The sequence below is a fragment of the Haliotis rufescens genome, unplaced genomic scaffold (assembly GCF_023055435.1).
Source record: "Haliotis rufescens isolate VD_foot unplaced genomic scaffold, xgHalRufe1.0.p SCAF_176, whole genome shotgun sequence".
Taxonomy (NCBI): Eukaryota; Metazoa; Mollusca; class Gastropoda; order Lepetellida; family Haliotidae; genus Haliotis; species Haliotis rufescens.
The window spans coordinates 31,218-54,477 of NW_025963864.1; the positions used below are offsets into that span (position 1 = coordinate 31,218).

The 23,260-nt window shown below is 40.9% G+C and overlaps 2 protein-coding genes across 4 annotated transcripts; both read right to left on the minus strand.

Moving 5' to 3' along the window:
- Window positions 1–1,401: 1,401 nt before the first annotated feature.
- LOC125381403 lies at window positions 1,402–15,440 on the minus strand. 2 transcript variants are annotated; one of them, XM_048397915.1, is made up of 4 exons: window positions 14,959–15,440; window positions 6,142–6,345; window positions 2,225–3,100; window positions 1,402–1,718 (listed from the first exon to the last, which is right to left on the minus strand). In XM_048397915.1, the coding sequence occupies exons 1-4, from the start codon at window positions 15,074–15,076 to the stop codon at window positions 1,567–1,569; spliced, it is 1,350 nt and encodes a 449-aa protein (XP_048253872.1). In that variant the 5' UTR covers window positions 15,077–15,440; the 3' UTR covers window positions 1,402–1,566. The 2 variants fall into 2 exon arrangements, with proteins under 2 accessions (XP_048253872.1, XP_048253873.1); XM_048397916.1 differs by lacking the exon at window positions 14,959–15,440 and having other exon boundaries at window positions 6,142–7,045.
- Window positions 10,360–14,952, minus strand: LOC124118656. 2 transcript variants are annotated; one of them, XM_048397918.1, is made up of 3 exons: window positions 14,835–14,952; window positions 11,810–12,670; window positions 10,360–11,395 (listed from the first exon to the last, which is right to left on the minus strand). In XM_048397918.1, the coding sequence occupies exons 1-3, from the start codon at window positions 14,845–14,847 to the stop codon at window positions 11,283–11,285; spliced, it is 987 nt and encodes a 328-aa protein (XP_048253875.1). In that variant the 5' UTR covers window positions 14,848–14,952; the 3' UTR covers window positions 10,360–11,282. The 2 variants fall into 2 exon arrangements, with proteins under 2 accessions (XP_048253875.1, XP_048253874.1); XM_048397917.1 differs by having other exon boundaries at window positions 10,360–11,398.
- Window positions 15,441–23,260: the final 7,820 nt, after the last annotated feature.

Genomic DNA, 23,260 nt, shown 5'->3' on the forward strand with positions numbered 1-23,260 from the left:
AAATGTATCGTTCACTAATAGTTTTCTGTGGAGCGAAACAGAGCAGCTTGTTGCCCCAATGGCAATGCTAATGTGAATCGTCAAACATATGACATCAAAAGGAAAAGGGGCATAACTTCGCAATACTGTACTGAAGTACACGTATAATCTCAGTATTTTGTAATGGATTCCGACACAAATATCAAAGCTAGAGCTATTTACTTGAAGGTTTGGAAATCAGAAGATGTTAACCACATCCCTACTCCAAACAAGAAGAACCTGTTCCTGTATCATGTGGAAATATAAAACGTTAATGCCCGGGATAAAACACCTTCCAAAACAGGCGTTTACAGAAGCAGGGGAAACAAATGAAAGGATACCAAAATGTCCATGGAACAAATATGAACCATTTCAATGGATAATCAGTTTCGGGTTTTTTCTATTTCAATAAGAGTATCCAAAAGTGATATTATTTTCGAAAATGTTTTTTTCAGGAGCATATATATGTTTTGTTTATTTGTTTGTTGTTTCAAAGCCACACTCAGCAATATTCCAGATATGACAACAGTTTGTTTATAATCGAGTCTGGACCAGATAATCCAGTGATTGATATCATGAGCATCGGTCCACACAATTCGGATACAATGACATGCATCAACCAAGTCAGCCAACCTAACCTTCTGATCCCGTAAGTCGCCTCATATGACAAACATAGTCACCTTTTACGGCAAGCATGGGTTGTTGAAGATCTATTCTACCCCGGATCTTTATTATGTGCATCTATATAGCATGTACATGATAATATATTGGACGATTACAAATACAACTGCATCTAACTGTTCTATTTTCCGTCCAGTTCATAACGTTTTGGAATGTTGATGAAATATTTCTGTATATGGCACCGAGCAACATGTCTGATGCAATGGCTTCATTTAATCTGACAGGAGGCAAGGTTGGTGCAGTGCAGAGTTGTTCCCCTTAGGTATGCAAGGATCCGTTTGTCGTTGAATAGATGTCACGGATGTTTGGCCACGAATGTTAAAACAAAACAAACGATATTGTTTTATTGCACATCAACATATGCACCGTGATGAGTGTTTTCTGTTAACTATGAGCAAATCAGTACAGCTTACTGTAAAGGCTGTAACACATATTTCAATGTTTATGTGAATCGACACACATATAATATTCAAATAAAAAAGAGGCATCACGCCGTAATACTGTTCTGACGTTCACAATGATACAACGCCACTACTTACAAGTAATTACATCAGCTTTATGAAAACAATGCAATTCGACAATGGAGCGACTTGAAAGGACACGACTTTCAAAGCCTTGGCTAACAAGGAATAGATATAAGTTGTATACATTTCTTGATAAATGACCCACATCGTTTATCGTAAATACTGGAATCACGAGTCATCAGATTTTGAACCAATATTAATTCAGAGTACTTTATACATCCTTGTCACAAATTATGAAAATGTTTAAACGAAAACAATTCATTGGTCTGTTTCATGACTGTTTTGTGTCACTACAACTCTCGTCCTGATCATTACAACAGGTTAAGTATTGCACCATTGCCACTCAGATAGACACGTTCCCCATCATTGTCCCTTCACTGCTTTTCTTCTCTGTACGGAGACTGTTGCCGACATCGGATGGAGGGCTGGGCTTAGCTGCAGTAGTCAGCACCTCTTCATACGACGGCGGCATTGGAGGAGCGGTCTGTCCCACTGCTGCAACATACAACACAAACTTAAATATACTTATTGATCCCTGATGCCAAGACGCGAACACACGGCCACATCTCTCAAATTCATGTACCGAGAACGTGCCAGTGTTTTAAAACCTCCTGGATACACTTCATTGACTGGTCATGTTCCTAAGTGATATTTTGAATTGTCAAAATGTCAAACATGGAACATTCAACAACTTACGCAAATCGTAAAACAGTTAATGTTAATTGATATTATAAAATCGTACATGAACACTGTTATAGAGTTACACTTTCTACAGCATTGTTTCATGCACAATCGCAAAATGGCGCTGCCTCGCGGTTATTAGACAATGTAGAGATTATTGTAATGATGATGAGGGTGCTGGTGTTTCATAATGACAAAAAAATACAAATTAGTTCAAATATTTTATACTGATATCGCTTGGTTGCTGTTTAGTTTATTTGAGTGCGTTGTAAGGTTATAAACAAGCATGGACATTGATTTTTACCAAACAGTTCACTTACCATTAGCGTCCGAGAGATTGGGGTAGACAGCCTGGTTCGGATAGCCTGATCCTTGGGGATACCCCGCAGGCACCCCAGCATAGCCTTGAGGCGGGTAGGATGTCATGTTCTGGTAGCCATAAGGAGGTGGCATCATGCCACCATTGGGCGGGGCTGCACCAGGGGACGGCGCTGCACCAGGGGGCGGGGCTGTTCCACTAGCAGGCATTGTCATCACACTTCCGGGTGCCGTATTGGGCACTGTGACAACAGTCTGCACTGATCGAGTGACTAAGACAGGACCGACTTCAGACGATGGTTGGGTAGTTTTCTCGCTGAGACGGCGTTCAGATAAATACTTGTTATGATCCTTCAACAAACTTTGCAGTCGACAGAAGTCCACCAACCACCCAAAGCCCAACATTCCAAGTGTAAAGAAATACAGTGCGCCCCATCCTAGCCTGTTCAGGTAGAAATGGTGGAGACCCAGACACCCGAAGGGGAACCACAGTATATAGACATCATCCAAGTGTTTCCACTCCTCGTCTTCCTCCTTGGCTTTGATAGCGTTTGCGCGTTTGACGAGGATGGGGATGCGGAACCAGTCGTAAATCCAGCCCACTCCCATCAGGCCGATGGTAGAGGTGTACAATATCCCCCATATGGGCCTGTTTAGGTAGTAGTGGTGAAAGCCGAGGACGCCTAAGGGGGATGCGGCGAGGCTGTAGGCCATGCATATGGTCTTTCCGGGATCTGGCTCGCGTGGACACTGGTTGGCTGCCTTCACGATGGAGGGGATGCGGAACAGATCTACCAGGAAGCCAATGCCACAGAGACCGAAGGTGAGGAGATATAGAATACCCTGGCCCGGCTTCCCCAGGTAGAACAAATGGAAGCCTGCAAAAGAGAGACGTTTTTTTAATGACTGGCCATTTGTGTTATTTACATTTTGCCATTAAAAATAGTGTTTTAAAGAAATACATTGTATATATGGATGTCCTAATAATAACAACAGCAGCAACAACAATAACAATAACAATACTAATATGTAAGTAGAACAGATAGAAATCCTGATAAAAGAGAGACATTTGTTAAGGATGGATTATTTATATTTTGATTTCTCTTTTAAATGTACAAGAATAGTGTCGTCAGATTCCATATGTAAATATGTAACATATAGAGGTTAACGATCGTATTGAATTGCATACATCCATAATAATTATTACTATTTCATAGCTTTAGTGTTATACAGGTTATTCTAAAAAGGGCCCAAAATAGCACTGATTGTAAAACTTGAATGTAATGCGAGGCGTTTAAGGGGCCTCAATTCACTGTGCAGACTTGGGTCCCTTGGGCACACCAGAAACCTATGATTGTGGGTTCGAATCCCGGTTTGCCCCCACTATGTTTCTAGGTTCGTCATCACCATACCAGTGCGCATGGGTTTCACCAAGGTTGAAAAAAATTACATTTGTAATACGCCAATTTCCATGGATGCTTATACCGCTACAGAGTCAATACATCAGGCGTGATATAATGAACACAAGTCATGTTAGACCGTAGTATTTATGGAACACGTGTGTTTTCGATCAAGATGGAAGGGTGCATGACAGTTTCATTTAGACCCGTGAAGATTCCAGGGTGAAATAGGTCTTCATCAACCCATGCTTGCCATCTATATCTATATAGGTAACTATGCTTGTTGTAAAAGGCGACTAACGTGATCAGGTGGTCAGGCTTGCTAAATTGGTTGATGCATGTCATCAATCCGATTTGCGTGGATCAATGCTCATGATATTAATCAGTGGATTGTCTGGTCCTGACTCGATTAGTTTTCAGACCGCCATCATATGGCTGGAATATTGCTGAGTGCGGCGTTGAACAACAGACCAACCAAATCTGGTGTAGATGGTCCTGTAGGGTAGCAGCTGAACTGTTCTCTAGCCAAATGATTTCAATCCAGTTGCAAGGAGTTTAATAATCAATAACCTTGAAGGTGTATATGGATCGACCGGTATTGCATGCTTAAAGTAAGTACATTTGTATTACGCCAATTTCCATGGATGCCTATATCGCTACAGAGTCCATAAAACAGTCATGATATAATGAACACAAGTCATGTTGTAGTATATATGGAACACGTGTGTTTTCGATCAAGATGGAAGGGTGGTTGACAGTTTCAGTTCTGATGCAGATGGTCCTATCGGGTAGCGGCCTAAAAGCGGAAAAGCTTTTTGTCAATGATCTTTAAGGTGTATATGGATCGACAAGGGTTGCATGCGTGGATCGACAAGTGTTGCATGCGTAAAGCAGGGGTAACTGAGAGAGATGATTTTGTACTCTAATCTCGCCTGAAGTGGCAGCCAGTGCAGTTGGTGCATCGTGTGAGTATTTGCCAGTTCGGGATACAATGCAACGCAGTAGTAGAATTGTTTCATACAACAATCAATATCAAGCGATTTATAGGAGGATGGTTGCAGGACCTTTTATAAGAACAAACAACAGAAATGTACCTGTATACTGACATTACCACGAGAGGTGCATAAAATACGAGAAGGACGTTTGTGCGCAGTCAACACTTATGTGAACCACGCGGATGATGCCTCGAATGTCGTTTCTATGTCTGTCTACAACCTCAATCTAAATATATCTGTAAGTTGTCAAATTGGAACAAAACAAAGTCTCAGCGTCACACATGTTATTAAGTTCAAATGTGCATGAACTGGAAATATTCTTTCAACGGATTATTTCCCAAAGTGAATTAGGAGCGTTACTCAAACTATGAACTTCTACCCCGTGAAGACCCGGGTCTTCAGCAACCCATGTCTGCTGTAAGAGGCCATTATACTAGTCATAAAATGCGATTAATGTGATCGGCTGGTCAGACTCGCTGACCTGCCTGATGCATGTCATCGTTTCCGAATTGCGTGGATCGATGCTCATGACATCAACCACTGGATTGTCTTGTCCTGACTCCTGATTATTAGCAGACCGCCGTCGTCTAGCTGGAATATTGTTGAGTGTTGCGCTAACCAAGAATCAAGCAACATTAAACTCATGGACAGGACAGAAACAATTTCATTGGAGTAGTGAGTGAGTGAGTGAGTTGGTATTCAAGTTATATCAAGGCGTGTCAGCTTTTTGTGGGAGAAAAGCCCAAAGTGATGCAGGTCTCAGACGTTTACCACTTCAGTGAAACCGATGAGCACGGCATGGTGCTGACAAATCTAGACACATAATTAGGGCGAACCGGGATTCGAACCCACAATCATACACAGCGATTCGCGGCGCCTTAGATGACTGGGACACCCAAGCACCCTTCTGCTGTAGTGCCGACTATTTGTACGATGACATTCCCCAAATCACATTGTCCCTAAACTCAGACAGATCCATTGTTCCTTATGGTCTAAATGACCACAGTTACTCTACACTGGCATGCGTGTGATTTCAGGCACGTTAACGATCATAATGCTGGGGAGGAGAAAGTATACGCCCACGTTTGATGTTGGCTCTGAATGAACTTAACCAGAAATAGATATACCATGGAGGTGTATTTGTATCATAGCTGTGTATGGACCTTAAGTTTGCAGTGTTTCAGCAACTGAGTTCAGTAATGTTTACAATTGTTGGTCACTATCCAGTATTCAAGTATTCATTTGCCCGGCAGTTTGTGGACAAGAGTTTAACCAAATGGCTGGCTAGCGTTATGCTATGCTGTTCTGTGAACATGCTCAGAGTTTACATTTTGGTGTTAAATATAACATATCAGCAAGTGTGTACATATCGTTCATGTATTAAGATACAAATTCACGTTCGCAAGACGACTGCAGCGCTACGGCTATCGACTGCTTGCGTTACACGTGTGAGGGACCATAGTCTTAGTGCTGAGGTATAGGAACATCACGTGTCTACATGGCATGTCAGGAAATTAATCTTACCAAAAAGTCCCATAGGAAACCAAAGAACATAGGCGTCGCACAGGGTCTTGTCAGGCACGTGATGGGGGTCTTCACTCCTCCTATTGGCCTCCGTCACCAGGCACGGCAGCCGGAACAGATCCACCACATACCCCACCCCCAACAACCCCACCGTGAAGAAGTACACAAGACCGAACCCAGGCCTCCGTAGGTAGAAGTGATGCGCTCCCAGCAAGCCTAACACTAGTGCAAGGATGTATGCTTCCACAACTGATTTCTTCGGTCTGTTAACAACAAATGGGTGTGCCGCCTGTGCCGGGTCTGACTGGACTTGTCCTTCCATGTTTCAAAACCCAATTAATATACAGATAGGGATATACTCCTCATTTCAAACAGTTTTTTTATGAATATTATTGGTCCGAATGTGGTCCTCCACCTCTCATGCCTGTCCACCTTCTCCAGAGTCATATACCAACAGTGCCTGACATCGTTACCATAAGAGCACAGTCTCACCATCTCCGGGCCGTCGCTACATCCCTCATGAAACACTGGGTTCATCTCGCGCTGGTCTAGCTGTCGCTGAGTAAACGGCGCGTGATCAATCAATGCTGTAATCCCCGCGCGGCTGTGATGCCGGGATAAATTTAGCTGTGAGGAAGTGTAGTTTTCCGTACAGTGTTGATTAGATCTACAGTATTTCCTCATAAGCATCGGATGTTTTACAAACGCTGGTCTGGACTATGAGTGAAACGGGTTTCAATGCGAGAGGTGTTAGGTACAATGAATTCATATCATGTGGAGAGAGTTGGGGATCGGGCGTTTACCAAGTAGCCCCATGAAATACGGCCTACAACGATCTGATAACGGAACGTTCCATCTACATCAACTATATGCTGATATTCTCATCTCGCACAAAACACAAATCACATTCCTTAACTGCCCATTATCCTATATGAAATGTACAAAGTAAAGTGGCTCCATGTGTCTCTCGTCAGCATCAAACTGTGTACAAGAATTCTTAGACTAACATTTAGTCTGTGAAACTTCATGTTACACAATATCCTTCTTGAATCTAAAAATAAAATAAAAAATCCCTATGCGCTGATTTTAGAATAGAGCTAATGAGCCGGCTAGACTTGCTTTTGTATGCGTTTCTAGATTTATTTGTTTTCATAGAATAAATATATTCCACAGTCATGGTGCAGGACAATTCTGGCCACACAGTTTTGCCTCCCTCGGTGTTTGGATGTGAATGTAGGTCAGTGTTTCTATCAGCGATTGAGATGTGTTAATTGCGAGGTAGTTCAGAAAGGGACACCAAACCAACGGAAAGACGATTCTACAAACGTTTTGAAATGTCATTTTGTAATTATGTTTGGTTGGATGATGAAAACATTTTCCGATGCATATATACAATGATGTACTGTTCCACTCAAGCATCCGCTTATTATCGGCGTTATTTATAGCAAGGAGTTTCCCGAATCTGCAAATACGCAGTAGCAGTGAAATGTTTCCGACATTGAGGAACCTAGCGATGAAAACCGAGTTTTAGATACAAAGTTCTGACATGAACAAGTCTATCAGTGTGCGAGCTTAGCCTCAATTTTGTAATTGATATCTTTTCCCGTAAAAACCAAGCCTCGTTCTCAAGTGCGACCTACAAACAGTAAATACAATTTGCTAGCAGATGACATATTCACTCTATAGTCTCTGTCAACTGGAGTTTTTAAACAGAGGTTTCTACTGAAATAACTTTTTTGTACTTTTATTAGCTTTCCATGTTACAAAATATATTCACTGGATATTAATGCTTTTCACCTGGATAATAAGGTTTATTCATTTCATGATGAGGATCATCTTTTTTTAAATTGTCCCAACTGTATGCATACCTGACAAGGACGACATTGGCTACCATTATGTTACGATGTCTTACATTTTTCTCAGGAGGAATGCCATTATTTTTTCTTTTGTTTCTATTTTTTCTGACTTGTTGGATGGCATAAATGCACATATATTCACAAGATGCAAAATTCTACTAGCGTTTAAACTTCTATATAATATTAATGCATACACAAGCCTTATTGGTATAAATGTACTCTTGATATTTTCCACTTGAAAATTCATTAGTTATAGAGGTGCCAGAATTCCAATATGTTCATACCTTTCTTGACAAATCTCCAGTGGTGTCACTTGGAAGTCGCATCATGATAAATAGTTAGTAAGAGACTGGTATTCCAAGTGAGTTCCAAGAAAATAACAGTTGAAACACACAATTTAGCCATGACCGAGCATAAAAATGCAATAGCCAAGGTATAATCCAAAAGTAATCGTCCACCACAACAGTAAAAGAAGTATACTGCTACAGCAGACGATAGGTTTGAGCCAATCATTTTACTGATAGAGGTCACGTGACTAAAATCTTGACAACTTCCGGTGGTGTGAAGGGTTACTTTCCCTAATTAAAACTAACAAACCAATACATATTTGAGATTTAAGTTCTGATTTATTTAAGCGCAAATGTCTGTTCAGTGTGATAACACTGACAAACTATGTCCAGACAGCTTAAGACAGAAAGAACCAAATGTCAAACACCACAACCTGTAAACCATCAGTTTAGACCCCTGACACACAAATTAGTCCCTCAATGACATATCAGTCAACTCAAATTTAAACAAACGGTGTTAAACTGCCCTAAAGTAACATATCTGTCACTAGAATGTGATGCTATCAGTAAGATGCCAGATTTATTTATGTTTCTGGCCGCTCTGTGTGGGACTTCTTGGTCACTTCGAGGGGGAAACTGGGGACTGTCTTTTATCCAATTAAAAACATGTTTACATTTGTAGCTCCTCCTGTTTTAAGTTGGATATAGTAAGCTTAGTGATCAGTGATTGCAGGAAACATAGGATTTGGCCCCTCCTCCCTTTAAGATAGATGGAACCCATATTTTTGTGAATGACTTCTACCCTGTGAGAGAATATTTTGAGGTCACGTGACTTCAATAAACATGTTCTCACATCCTCTACAGTGCATGGATTGGTTATATTTAGGTATTATTTTGGTAAATTGACATATGTGGAAATGGGAAATATATGAAAACATTACATGTACATATAGGATTTGTAATAAAAGGTTTATATGAGGTAGGTGTAGAGCCCAGGATTTTTCACTTCCTGTGACAGGGGCTGTGACGTCACTATGGGGCCTTTAGCATTGAATCTATTTATAACCTGTGTGAAAGTGAGGCTTGGTTTTCATCTATAAGCGGTAACATAGCCTGAGCTCGCACACTGTATAACAGCTGCCGTAGATTTCCAATGTAAAAGACGCATTATGGCTGAAATAATGCGGTTAAATTTTAACTCACTCACTCCTAAGTAAAAACTAGACATATAAATTCAAAATAAATATGACATTAATACAACCCATTTGCTAATGAGCTGAAGCTTAAAGTAAATCGTATGACATGGCAGCATTTTCTTGTACAACAAAAAGTGGAAAATGCATGGAAACGGCCGACAAAAAAGGCAGATGCACACAATCAAATAATATAATGGCATGTTTTTTTACACTTAATTATGACACAACCACACGATTCCACTCAGTGAAAATTTAGATACATGTGGAAGCGGCAACTTTTTTAGTTTTCCCTCTAAATTTTCATCATGAACCTACATTGTTTCAAAACGATCAACATTTCATTCATTAATACGCGCCTAAGTTAAATGTAAAGGCGTAAGTTATTTGTCCATTGTCACTCTGGTATTGTGACGTGATAGTTCTCTAAATGTTACGAGATCACGTAACTATATGTTACTACTCCATGTCCATTATTCAGTTATAGTCTGATGAGACTCGTACGAGGTACGAGTTGAAAGCACTAGCCAATTAAAACTGTGTTCAATCTTACTCCCCTTATTTAATTATTACTATACATTGTTCTGCAGATAAACCCAAGCAACCTTTCCCTCGAACATCAAACTGTAGATCCCTTACAACAAAAACAAAATTCACAGTTGTGATTTATTTAAAACAAAACGTGTATGCAACAGCAATACTATATGATATGACGTGTATGCCGTCCACTAAGTGTATCGGCGTAGAGAATGTGAAAAACGTCCTGTTGTACATCATAACCCTCTCTGATTCACATGAACCATTAACACCACACATAGCATTCACTCTGTTATCCATACTCTCAGGGCACGAGCATACTGTGGGATAATATTAAGACAAACCTACATGTTCATTATTTATTTACAAAACATATATTTCAGCAAAACAAAATGAAAACAATTATGAGAGAGATGTCATGCATGACGTCATTATGACGTTTCGAAATATGGCGCACCATTGATGAGTGGTGACGTCCGCTTGATGAAAACAATGAGTTCGTCAATGGAGGGACAATGAAAGGACCCGCCTCTCAAAGCCTTGTCTGACAAGGCAAACATAGAAGTTGTGTACAGTTCTTGATAAATAACTGGTTTAACACCCATATCATGTATTGTACATACAGATCTTATGATGCATCAGGTTTAGAACCAAGACACCAATAATATTAATTAACAGCCCTTTATACATCGTTGATACAAATAACCAAATTGTGTGTCATCCAAGACAATGATTCATTGGTCCGTTGTTTCACGACAGTTTTGTTCCCATACACTGCACCACTGCCACTCAGATTGATACATACACGTTGTGCACAGTTCTTGATAAACAACTGGTTTAACACCCATATCATGTATTGTAAATACAGGAAAGACAATTCATCGGAGTTTGAACCAAAATCAAATAATAATAATTCATAACCTTAAACATCCTTGACACAAATCACCAAAATGTTTGTTATCCAAGTGAGTGAGTGAGTTTGGTTTTACGGCACTTTTAGCAATATTTCAGCAATATCACGGCGGGGGACACCAGAAACGGGCTTCATATATTGTACCCACGTCGGGAATCTAACCCGGGTCATTGGCGTGATGAGCGAATGCTTTAACCACTAGGCTACCCGACCGCCCCTTGTTATCCAAGACTATGATTCATTGGTCTGTTGATCCATGACTGTTTTGTTCAAATATAACTCTCGCGTTCATCATGACAACTTGTTGGGTAGGTTCAGTATTCCAGGTATTGGCACTCAGATTGAAACGTTCTTCTCACTTCTTCTCTGTACGGAGATTGTTGCTGACATCGGGTGGTGGGCCTCGCTTAGCTGTAGTAGTCAGCGACTCCTCATACGACGGCGGCATTGGAGGAGCGGTCTGTCCCGCTGCTGCAACAAACAACACTCAAGTACATGGACTTATTTATCCTTCATGCCAAGACACGAACACACTGTTACATCTCTCTGATCCATGTATTTAGAAGGTTCCAGTGATTTAAAACCTCCTGGATACCTTTCACGTTGTGTTTTCATTGTTACACTGTCAAGCATGGAATATTCTACAACTGAGGCAAATCGTAAAACATTTAATGTTTACTGACAATGTAAAAATAAATGTTTCGGAAATATACTACAGTGACCTCCTGACTAATCCTTGTCGGAAACGTCACGATCCACAATATACATATATATATATTCGTTTTAGACGCTGATCCACCTTAGCTGCAGCATAATGTAACATGAACAATGTAAAAGTGTTTAAATTTGCTACAGCAACTTGTTAGTTCATAGTTCACCTACCATTAGCGTCCGACAGATCGGGATAGAAACCCTGGTTCGGGTAGCCTGCTCCTTGTGGATACCCCGCAGACACTCCAGCATAGCCTTGAGGTGGATAGGATGTGATGTTCTGGTAGCTGTAGGGGGGTGGCATCATGCCACCAGGGGGCGGCGCTGCACCAGGATTTGCGGCTGCACCAGGGGGCCAGGCTGTTCCACCAGCAGGCAACGTCATCACACTTCCAGGCGCCATGTTAGATACTGTGACAAAAGTCTGCCCTGTGGAGGTGACGGAGACGTGACCATTAGTAATTTTGGCGATGAGACGTCGTTCAGATAAATGCTTGTTGTGATCCTTCACCAAACACGGCAGTCGACAGAAGTCCACCAACCACCCAACGCCCAACACTCCAAACGTAAAGAAGTACAAGGCGCCCCATCCTGGTCTGTTCAGGTAGAAATGGTGGAGACCCAGCCACCCGAAGGGAAACCACAGTATATAGACATCATCCAGGTGTTTCCATTCCTTGTCTTCTTCCATCGCTTGGATAGCGTTTGCGCGTTTGACGAGGACGGGGATGCGGAACCAGTCATACACCCAACCCACTCCCATCAGGCCGAAGGTGAAGGTGTACAGTAACCCCCATACAGGCCTGTCCAGGTTGTAGTGATGAAGGCCAAGGATACCTAAGGGGGATGCGCCGAGGATGTAGGCTGTGCAGGTGCTCTTGCAGGGTTCTGGTTCCCGAGGACACTGGTTGGCTGCCTTCACGAGGGAGGGGATGCGGAACATATCTACCAGGAAGCCAATGCCACAGAGACCGAAGGTGAGGAGAAATAGAACACCCTGGCCCGGCTTGCCCAGGTAAAACAAATGGAAGCCTGCAAAAGAGAGACGTTTCTTAAGGACCGGCCATTTATGGTACTTACAATCACAAATACTGTTTTTAAACAATGGCATTGTCGTCTGGATGTCCTGATAATAATAACAGCAGCAATAATAACAATAACATGTAGTGCGTTAGTTTCATTTCAGCAAGTGATTATTTGTGTCCGAACATTTGTATTACCACAGACAAAAAGAAATTGGATGGATTTCAATTGACTTATGTGGAAAGAATGGGGTACTGCAGAAATGTGGTAAGCAGATTGAAAAAAAAACAGAAAAAAAACACCCACCCGAGAGACTGGAGCAGAAACACACGAACATGACAAGCACGTGCAACATCTCTTGTTTGGCCATAAAAACGTTGGGTTTTCATTTGCATGTAATCACAATATTTCAGCAAGTGAACAGCAATATATCAAATATATGTCGAAACTTTTGCGTTTAATTTTTGTAGAGTATATATTGACATACATGTCATCTGATGTATTTACAGAGGATCCTCTGACTTACAAAAGTCATAAATGCACAAACACTGTATTCTCTTCAGTATCACATTGTTATGCTAGTTTTGAAAATTTAGAGTGAATGATCTTATTAAATATGCATTCAATACCATTTCAGAGCTTCAGTGCTTTACAGCTATTATAAAAAAAGTGCCCAAAATAGCACACACAGTAAATATCGGTTGAATGTGAGCAGCTCAGATAGTTGGTTGTTTTTTTGTTTAACGCCCCACTTAGCAATAATCCGGCTATATGACGGCAGTCTGTAAAAAAATCGAGTCTGGACCAGACAATCCAGTGATTGACATCATGAACATCAATCAACGCAATTGGGATCGATGACATGTTTCAACCAAGTCAGCGAGCCTGACCAGGCAGCTTCAAGAAGGAACATCGACAACTGACCATCAACAGCTGTACATAGTTGTCATTCGGTTTGATTGATAAGGTTGTTGGTTGGTTTGTTGTTTAACGCCGCAATCAGCAATATTCCAGCTATATGAAGGCAGTCTGTAAATAATCGAGTCTGGACCAGACAATCCAGTGATCTACATCAGGAACATGGTAATGGGTACTGATTTCAATAACACAGGGGGAGGGGGTTAAATCGTCATAGGCGCCTCAATTCGCCGTGCAGAGTTGCGTCCCTTGGGCACGCTAGGAACCTATGATCATGGATTGGAATTCCGGATCGCCACGATCATGTTTGTCAGATCCATACCCGTGGTCTTGGGTTTTATCGAAGTGGTAAACGCCTGAGACATGAACCACTTCGGGCTTTCCTCCCACATTAGGCTGAAACTGAGTGATATATATGGAATACTGTTATAAGGAGCGTTAAACTCAACTCACTCACTCAATAACCTGGTGACATCTTGTCACCATCAATCCTATTTAGTATCGCCTTCGCTTGGGCACTGGGGACATTTTTATATCAACTCATGATTGTTTTCAACCCAAAGATTTATAAGTAGTTATTACCATGTCACTTGTCTGTGACACGGTGAGGAAACCGTGTTATCTTGGAAAGCCTACTTAAGCTACCCTGGGCTACGTGAGTCCACATCAAGCGCCGTCACCAGATATGTATGTTGCAGTCCACTACGTGCCGTTGCCAGGAGGAACCGAAACACACAGTAGTAGCTTCATAGGTTATCCTTATCAGGTGATATATAGGCGGAACCGAAACACACAGTAGTAGCTTCATAGGTTATCCTTATCAGGTGATATGTAGGAGAGCCGTTGCAGGATGCTTTACAACATGTTTGTTTGTTGTTTTACACCGCACTCAGCAATAGGGCACAATTGGGATCGATGACATGCATCAAGCAAGTCAGCGAGCCTGTCCACCATATCCCGGTAGTCGCTTTTTACGACAAACATAGTCGCCTTTTAGGGGAAATATGGGTTGCTGAAGACCTATTCTACCCCGGATCTATGCTTGTCGTAAAAGGCGACTCACGGGATCGGGTGGTGCAGGTCATCAATCCCAATCGCGTGGGTCGATGCTCATGATGTCAATCACAGGATTGTCTGGTCCAGACTCGATTATTTACAGACCGCCGTCATATTGCTGGAATATTGCTGAGTGCAGCGTAAAACAACAAACAAAGAAACAAAACAAACAGTTCGCCTGCGAAAAGATGAATCTTACCAAGAAGTCCCATAGGAAACCAAAGAACATAGGCGTCGCACAGGGTCTTGTCAGGCCCTTAATGGGGGTCTTCACTCCTCCTGTTGTCCTCCTTCACCAGGCACGGCAGCCGGAACAGATCCACCTCCCAGCAAGCCCAACACTAGTGCAAGGATGTATGCTTCCACCAGTGATTTCTTCGATCTATGATCGACAAACTGGTGTGGCGGGTATCTCGGTTGTGCCGGGTCCTGACCTTTCATGATTCAAACCAAATGGGATATACTCCTTTCAAAGTTTTCCTGATGTATATCACTTGTTCCGAAACCGTTCCTCCACTTGTCAATCTTGTCACCTTGCGTGGGTTCGGTCACAACACCAAATGTGCCTACCTGTCGTTCGCGGTGTTATAAGTCCGTCATCGTTATCAGAAGACTACAGTCAGACCCTCCCTCTGTCGTCGCTATATCCTTCCTAGGCTTCAGGAAAAACACACACACGGTTCATCTTGCGCTGGTCGAACTGTCACAGAGTAAACGCCGCGTAATCGGTCACAGGACCCTGAGTGATTGTTTACATTTTGTCATCTACCCTACAGATCAGCCCTGGGCAGAGTCAATGCTGTCAGCCCCGCGCGGCTGTGACTCTGGGATATATTTAGCTACGAGGAAGAGCTGAACACCACACCGTGTTTTCGCCTGTACAGTATTTCCCCCTTTAAGCAATGGGTATTTCATAAACGCCGGCCGTTAGTAAGTATCCGCTCTGGGTGATATGGGTTTCAATGCTGGGGGTATGTTTGCTGTTTAACGCCGCACTCGGCAATGTTCCAGGTATATGACGGCGGTCTATAAACAATCGAAACTGGACCAGACAACCCAATGATTGACATCATGTTTCTTTAACCCCACATTCAGCAATATTCCAGCTATATGACGGCGGTCTATAAATAATCAGGACATTTCAGTGATCGATATGATTGATTGATAAGGAGTTTTTCAGGAACATGGTTTCAATAACACAGGGGGAGGGGGTTCAAACGTCTAAGGTGCATCAATTCGCCGTACAGAAGTGGGCCCCTTGGGCACGCCAGGAACAACCCAGTGATTGACATCATGTTTGTTTGTTGTTTAACGCCGCAATCAGCAATATTCCATCTATATGACGGCGGTCTGTAAATAATGGAATCTGGACCAGACAATCCAGTGATTGACATGATGTTTGTTTGTTGTTTAACGCCGCAATCAGCAATATTCCAGCTATATGACGGCGGTGTGTAAATAATCGAATCTTGACCATACAATCCAGTGATCATTGATCATGGACATCGATCTCCTTAATCGTGTCTTTGCTTGCTGTTTGACGCTGCGCTCAGCAATATTCCACCTATACGATGGCAGTGTAAATAAGCGAGTCTTGACAAGACAACCCAGTGATTAATATCATGAGCATCGATCTCCCAATTGGGATTAATGGAGACGGTGTGCATGGCAGGGATAGTCAGATTAATAGGGACAAGGATTCACGCGTATCGATACTGTTATATGGTTAGATTTAGTTTGTTCTCCACGCGCATATTCAAACTACTCCCGCTCAGTGAGATTCCGGGGTATGACAGGAGTGATTGGAATAAACACTCAAGACTTCTACTTGGGTGTGTGAAAAATGAATTATACTCCACCAGGAAAACGTACGTGTACTGCTGACACGCCAGATCACATATCAACACAATGTAGAATTTAGGTGTCACTCGTGTTCTTCCTCAATTAGATATATTGAAATTAAATCATGAAAACACGTATCAAGGAAGTCAGAGAGGTTTGACTGACACACTATTTATAGCACCTGTGAAGATCCGGGTTAAAATCGATCTTCAGCAACCCATGCTTGTCGTCTAACGGGGTCGGTTTGTCAGTCTCCCTGACTTGGTTGATGCGTGTCATCGTATCCCAATTATGTAGACTGATGCTCATGATGTCGTGATTCCGCCGTGATGTTGCTTGAATCATGCCGAGTGCGGCGTTCAACAACAAACAAAATGATGTGAATCACTGGTCTGGTCCAGACTCGATTGAGTGCGGCGTTACACAACAAACAAAAACAAGTCATATGTTCAGGTCCATGTGTTCGGTCAGTCTAGGACAGCTTCACATATGTGCAGCATGTGTAAATCAAAAAGAGGTATGAACGTACACATGTGTTGCCATTGTATCTAATCTAACAGATGTACATGCAGTATGTACAGGGTCATGACAGATGTACAAGCTCGCCGTAAGGGAAATAGTGTTATGACAGATGCACAAGCAGGTTGTAATGGAAATAGTGTTATAGGAGATGTACAAGCACGTCGTAAAATAAATATTGTTATTACAGACGTACAGGGAAATAGTGTTTTGGCAGACATACAGGCACGTCGTAAGGGAAATAGTGTTATGACATATGTACAAGCACCTCATAAGGGAAATAGTGTTATGACAGATGTACAAGCAGGTTGTAAGGGAAATAGTGTTATGACAGATATACAAGCACATCGTAAGGGAAATACTGTTATAACAGATGTACAGGCAGGTCGTAAGGGCAATTTTATTATGACATGTGTATAGGCACGTCGTAGGGACAGATGTACAGGCACGATATAAGGGAAATAGTGTTATAACAGATGTACAGACGCGTCATAAGGGAAATAGTGTTATAACAGATGTACAAGCACATCGTAAGGGAAATAGCGTTATGACAGGTGTACAAGCACATCATAAGGGAAATATTGTTATAAAAGATGTACAAGAACATCGTAAGGGAAATAGTGTTATAGGAGATGTACAAGCACGTCGTAAAATAAATATTGTTATTACAGACGTACAGGGAAATAGTGTTTTGGCAGACATACAGGCACGTCGTAAGGGAAATAGTGTTATGACATATGTACAAGCACCTCATAAGGGAAATAGTGTTATGACAGATGTACAAGCAGGTTGTAAGGGAAATAGTGTTATGACAGATATACAAGCACATCGTAAGGGAAATACTGTTATAACAGATGTACAGGCAGGTCGTAAGGGCAATTTTATTATGACAGGTGTATAGGCACGTCGTAGGGACAGATGTACAGGCACGATATAAGGGAAATAGTGTTATAACAGATGTACAGACGCGTCATAAGGGAAATAGAGTTATAACAGATGTACAAGCACGTCGTAAGGGAAATAGCGTTATGACAGGTGTACAAGCACATCATAAGGGAAATATTGTTATAAAAGATGTACAAGAACATCGTAAGGGAAATATCGTTATAACAGATGTACAGGCACGGCGTAAGGGAAATAGTGTTATGACAGGTGTACAAGCACATCATAAGGGAAATTTTGTTATAACAGATGTACAAGAACATCGTAAGGGAAATATTGTTATAACAGATGTACAGGCACGTCATAAGGGAAATAGTGTTATGACAGGTTAACGAGCACGTCGTCAGGGAATTATTGTTATAACAGATGTACAAGCACGTCATAAGGGAAATAGTGTTATGACAGATGTACAAGCAGGTTGTAAGGGAAATAGTGTTATGACAGATATACAAGCACATCGTAAGGGAAAAATTGTTATAACAGATGTACAGGCAGGTCGTAAGGGAAATTTTGTTATGACAGGTGTATAGGCACGTCGTAAGGGAAATATTGTTATGGCAGATATACAAGCACATCATAATGGAAATAGTGTCATGACAGATGATCAAGCACGTCGTAAGGGAAATAGTGTTATGACAGGTGAACGAGCACGTCGTAAGGGAAGTAGTGTTATGACAGATGTACAAGCATGTCGTAAAGGAAATATTGTTATAACAGATATACAAGACATCGTAAGGGAAATAGTGTTATAACAGATGTACAGGCATGTCGTAAGGGAAATAGTGTAATGACAGGTGTACAAGCACGCCGTAAGGGAAATAGTGTTATGACAGGTGTAAATGCACGCCGTAAGGGAAATATTGTTATGGCAGATATACAAGCACATCGTAAGGGAAATAGTGTTATAACAGATGTACAGGCAGGTCGTAAGGGAAATAGTGTTATGACAGATGTACAAGCACGTCGTAAGGGAAATAGTGTAATGACAGGTGTACAAGCACGCCGTAAGGGAAATAGTGTTATGACAGGTGTACATGCACGCCGTAAGGGAAATATTGTTATGGCAGATATACAAGCACATCGTAAGGAAAATAGTGTCATGACAGATGTTCAAGCACGTCGTAAGGGAAATAGTGTTATGACAGATGTACAAGCATGTCGTAAGGGAAATAGTGTTATGACAGATGTACAAGCACGTCGTAAGGGAAATAGTGTTATGACAGATGTACAAGCACACCGTAAGGGAAATATTGTTATGGCAGATATACAAGCACATCGTAAGGGAAATAGTGTTATGACAGATGTTCAAGCACATCGTAAGCGAAATGGCGTTAATATATATCTGTGTGTTTTTGTCATTGTTATTGTTACGTGTAGTGGGACACTGCGGATATGTTTGCCTGCACTTCAGCCATGGTATTAGTCAGCATTGTAAGCCCTGTGAGGCTGTGACACAGGGATACATTTAGGTAGGAGGAAGAACTGTATATCACACAATGTTGATAGCCCACACCGTATTTCCTCTATCACGCGTCTAGCGTTTTATAAACGTATGTGTTATGGGTGAAACGGGATCAATCCCGCTGATTTGGTTGATGCGAGTCAGCTTAATGTAGGAGGAAAGCCCGAAGTGATGCAGGTCTCTAACGTTTACCACTTCGGTGAAACCCACTAGCACGGCCATGGTGCTGACAAACCTAGAAACATAATCGGGGCGAACCGGGATTCGAACCCACAATCATAGGTTTCTTGCGTGCCCAAGGGACGCAACTCTATACTGTTTAAACATGGATCCAAATGCAGATCTCGTCATCCCGTCTGTGGTAGGGCATAGATGATTTTCTGGACGCTTCACGTTTTCATTGCTTTGGGGACACATACCACTGATATTACGTATCTCCTCTTTCAAATCAGATCCGTGAAGATACAGGGGTACATTGGACACAACTTTGCGTAGCAATTGCAGCGCCTTAGGCGATTGGGCCAACCGTTGCCCCGTACACAACTGGAATAACTATCATACAACAAAATGTGTTTAGATATTTATTGCGTAACATTCCACGAAGAAGCAGTGGCAATATTTCAAACAAACTACGAAATATATGCACAGTAAGTGTAAAACACACAGATACATTTAACATACGAAGGAGGTACATTATAACAATTTCATTTTAAAATAAGTATTATAATTATATGGAAACAATATGATAATGAATCAAATCTATGGTGATAAGAGATCTTGAAACTTGTTTTTGGATAATTGTTGGCAAAAAATATTAAGAATTGTTCCAACTAACAGAATGTACACTAGTCTTTATCATGTTTGAACAAACATGGTTTGTTGGAGTGATATTCCCTATCTTCATTGTTCTTTATTTTATTTTATGTTGCTCATCTTCTGAGGCATCACATGTTTTACAGAGACAGTGTTCCAGTGGGGTTGGTGTTTTGTATATCTACCAGTTTCAATTTTAGATTGTGATTACTTTATCGAAGTTTTTAACTATGAGCTTTGTTTTTTACAATATGTAAGATAGTTCTCAATATTTATAGATGACTTGACCCACCTGTATGTTCTTAATTTGCTGTTGGAATTATGGGAATCGCTAAATAAATGCTAATACATATTTTGACATTTGGACTGAAGCATATTTGCAGTTGATTCATTGAGTTCATTTTTGTTTACTATATCATAAGTTTGTTTTATTTACCCCAGCCAACCTTTTGACCAGGAAAATTGATCTTTGCTGCCAAAGCATGTTTAAGAATGGCATATTTCGTGTTATCTATTGAGGAATTGTATTCTTTTATATTATTATTGGCACTGATACTTGGTATATACCAAGTTGTCCCTGACAGACACTGTTATGTGTTTTCTTGCTTACTCGTAGTAATGATTTACAAAACGGAACCCGTAATCTTTCTGGAAGAAGTGTATTAATATTTTTTTTATCTACACCCTAAACTCCACATTTGTATTACATTATTGGTTACATAAGGATTTTAACAATATAATTGCTAACTGTACAGGGATAACAGCATGGAAAACTTAAATTATTTATCTGTGGTAAACAGGTGCATCCGTCGCTCTCCTCGTGAGTGATTGAGTACATCTTTTGAACGTTCCATTTTTATGAAGTTGTGTACATAGATAAGTGTATCTGTGAGCCGTGGTATTGGTTTTCCTTGTGCTCACCACTGACAAACGCTGTTACTGTCATTGTGCTTTCCAAACGTTCATACATTAATTGTAACCAATTTGTACTTTACACCAATCCCCTCCTCCCATTGCTTACTCTTCCTCCCTCTGCATATGACATTATATGGCGGGGAACAATTGATGCACTGCAGCAATCTCTACATGTGGTACTTATCTTCACTTATTAATGTTATCTAATGTGCAAATGGCAAGACTATAATAAACATGTGTGCATTGTATTGTACTCTTTATACCGTTGCCTGGGTGACTCTACAGTGTAACCGAAGGGGGTAGACTTGAAATAACATAAATCACTTGTGCATACAGATTTGTTTATAACATCGAAGGCGAACTGCACTGTAGGCAAAAGTAAACGACGCACTTGTCCATAAAGTCGTGCATAATTTAATTTTGATAACACTGAAGGCCATCCGCCAAAAGCATCTGATATCAATCTACCGCATTTCCTCTATTAGACCCCATGCCATCTTTTAATTTCATGAGAGCGTGTATTAGAGACCTGGCTTGTATTTGCGACCCAGCAGTTCAAATGGGATTCATCGATCGGCAGCCATTTCTTTTATGATTCGATAAGTAGGCTATCGATGTATTTACACGCACGTTATTTGTGTGAAAGGCTTAACACATATAGAATGGGTTTCCGTAGCAAAACAAAAACTTCTTTTTAACCTATCAGAATCAAACATTCATCAAGGTCATGGTAGAGTTTGAGACAAAAACCGATAGTTGGTTTAGTACACAAAGAAGCAGATGGCCATTACAATGACCTTAACCTTCCATGAAGGTCGTTCGAAACGGTACCAGTTAAATGGCCAACGCTACGATTTACATGTACAACATTGTATCCTTCTACAGGGAACTATTCTTAACAGTTATATGTGCATGACATTACAAAACAAACACATTAGATTGAGTGGGGAAAGATGCTCCCTGGTGATCCTGTTCTACGATCACATCTTGATGCATGGAGGTATGTATTGGTATAAGACGCAATTGGCAATGGGATAGTGTGGGCTCACCGTCTGATCTTTATATGACTATACTTGTTACAAAATGACATACGAAGCGATACATAGCTTTGCAGAGTGTGAACTCAGCAGACATGACATGAATGTACATGTTCCAAATTTTCACTTATAGAGAAAATGATAAAGTTTTCAGAATGACTGGGTAATTTGCTTTTTGCCGAGGACACCTTCAATTTGCTTGGAGACTGCCCTTCCTAATCATGGAAAGCCTACTGATATCGCTTAGACATATTGCACTGATAAAACTAGCCCGCATGGCCAGAATGTTCCTGGTAAATCTGTTAATAATATGAAGCATTGATTTTCAAGAAACTTCAAGAAATTATAAAAAGTGTTTTTTTTAGTATTGTATTTCCTTTTGGAGTACAAAAACAATAAGTTTACATAATCTAGTTGACAAACAATCTTAAATACTGTTATAGTGCGCAAACTTGCTTAATAATTCAAATTAAAATATAAAAATAATATTCAAAATTTATAAAATTAACTCACGTATCTTTACAGTCAAATCTCGGACATCTCACATATATGGCAGTAACTCACTTAGGTTGTAAAAGCACGCCGCGAGACATAATTTAGACAATAGATGTCCGCTCGCATTACAGTCACCGGCTGCGTGTCAATTCCAGATTGACACGCTGACCAATAACAGTAATCCCCGTGACAAGTCGGCGGTCAGTCTAAAATGCCGACGGCTCAACTAAACGCCATGCTTTGTTTTTTTTATTACCTTATCCACTATAGGTAGACATTAGTTAGGTAATCTATGAGAATATTGTATCAACCTGGAACAACACATGAAATAACAAAGGAAGTAATTGTGACAATAAAATAAAATAATGTTTTCAAAACTAAACCAATCAGAGTTTGCTATGCGTCCCTCCACTATATAAGTAGGTGCAGGTTGACTACCAAGTCACACTGCACCTGAATAAATCTTGGAACGCTAGCAGCTCTGATGTCATCATTTATTCTCAATTCTTCCATTCTATTTTAAGGTAAGACATTTTCATGCGTTGTTTCAATGGTTGTTTTCATTCATGTTGAATGTGTATTATGCTTTTTGTCTCAGAT

Bases quoted from the DNA above. Each gene is read 5' to 3' on its own strand.
- LOC125381403 (XM_048397915.1), bottom strand. From the start codon at position 15,076: ATGAAAGGTCAGGACCCGGCACAACCGAGATACCCGCCACACCAGTTT. The intron at 3,101-6,141 runs GTAAGATTAATT...TCTCTTTTGCAG, and splicing joins GTTTCCTATGGGACTTTTTG to GCTTCCATTTGTTCTACCTG. The intron at 1,719-2,224 runs GTAAGTGAACTG...TGTATGTTGCAG, and splicing joins CAATCTCTCGGACGCTAATG to CAGTGGGACAGACCGCTCCT.
- LOC124118656 (XM_048397917.1), bottom strand. The intron at 11,399-11,809 runs GTAGGTGAACTA...TGTTTGTTGCAG, and splicing joins CGATCTGTCGGACGCTAATG to CAGCGGGACAGACCGCTCCT.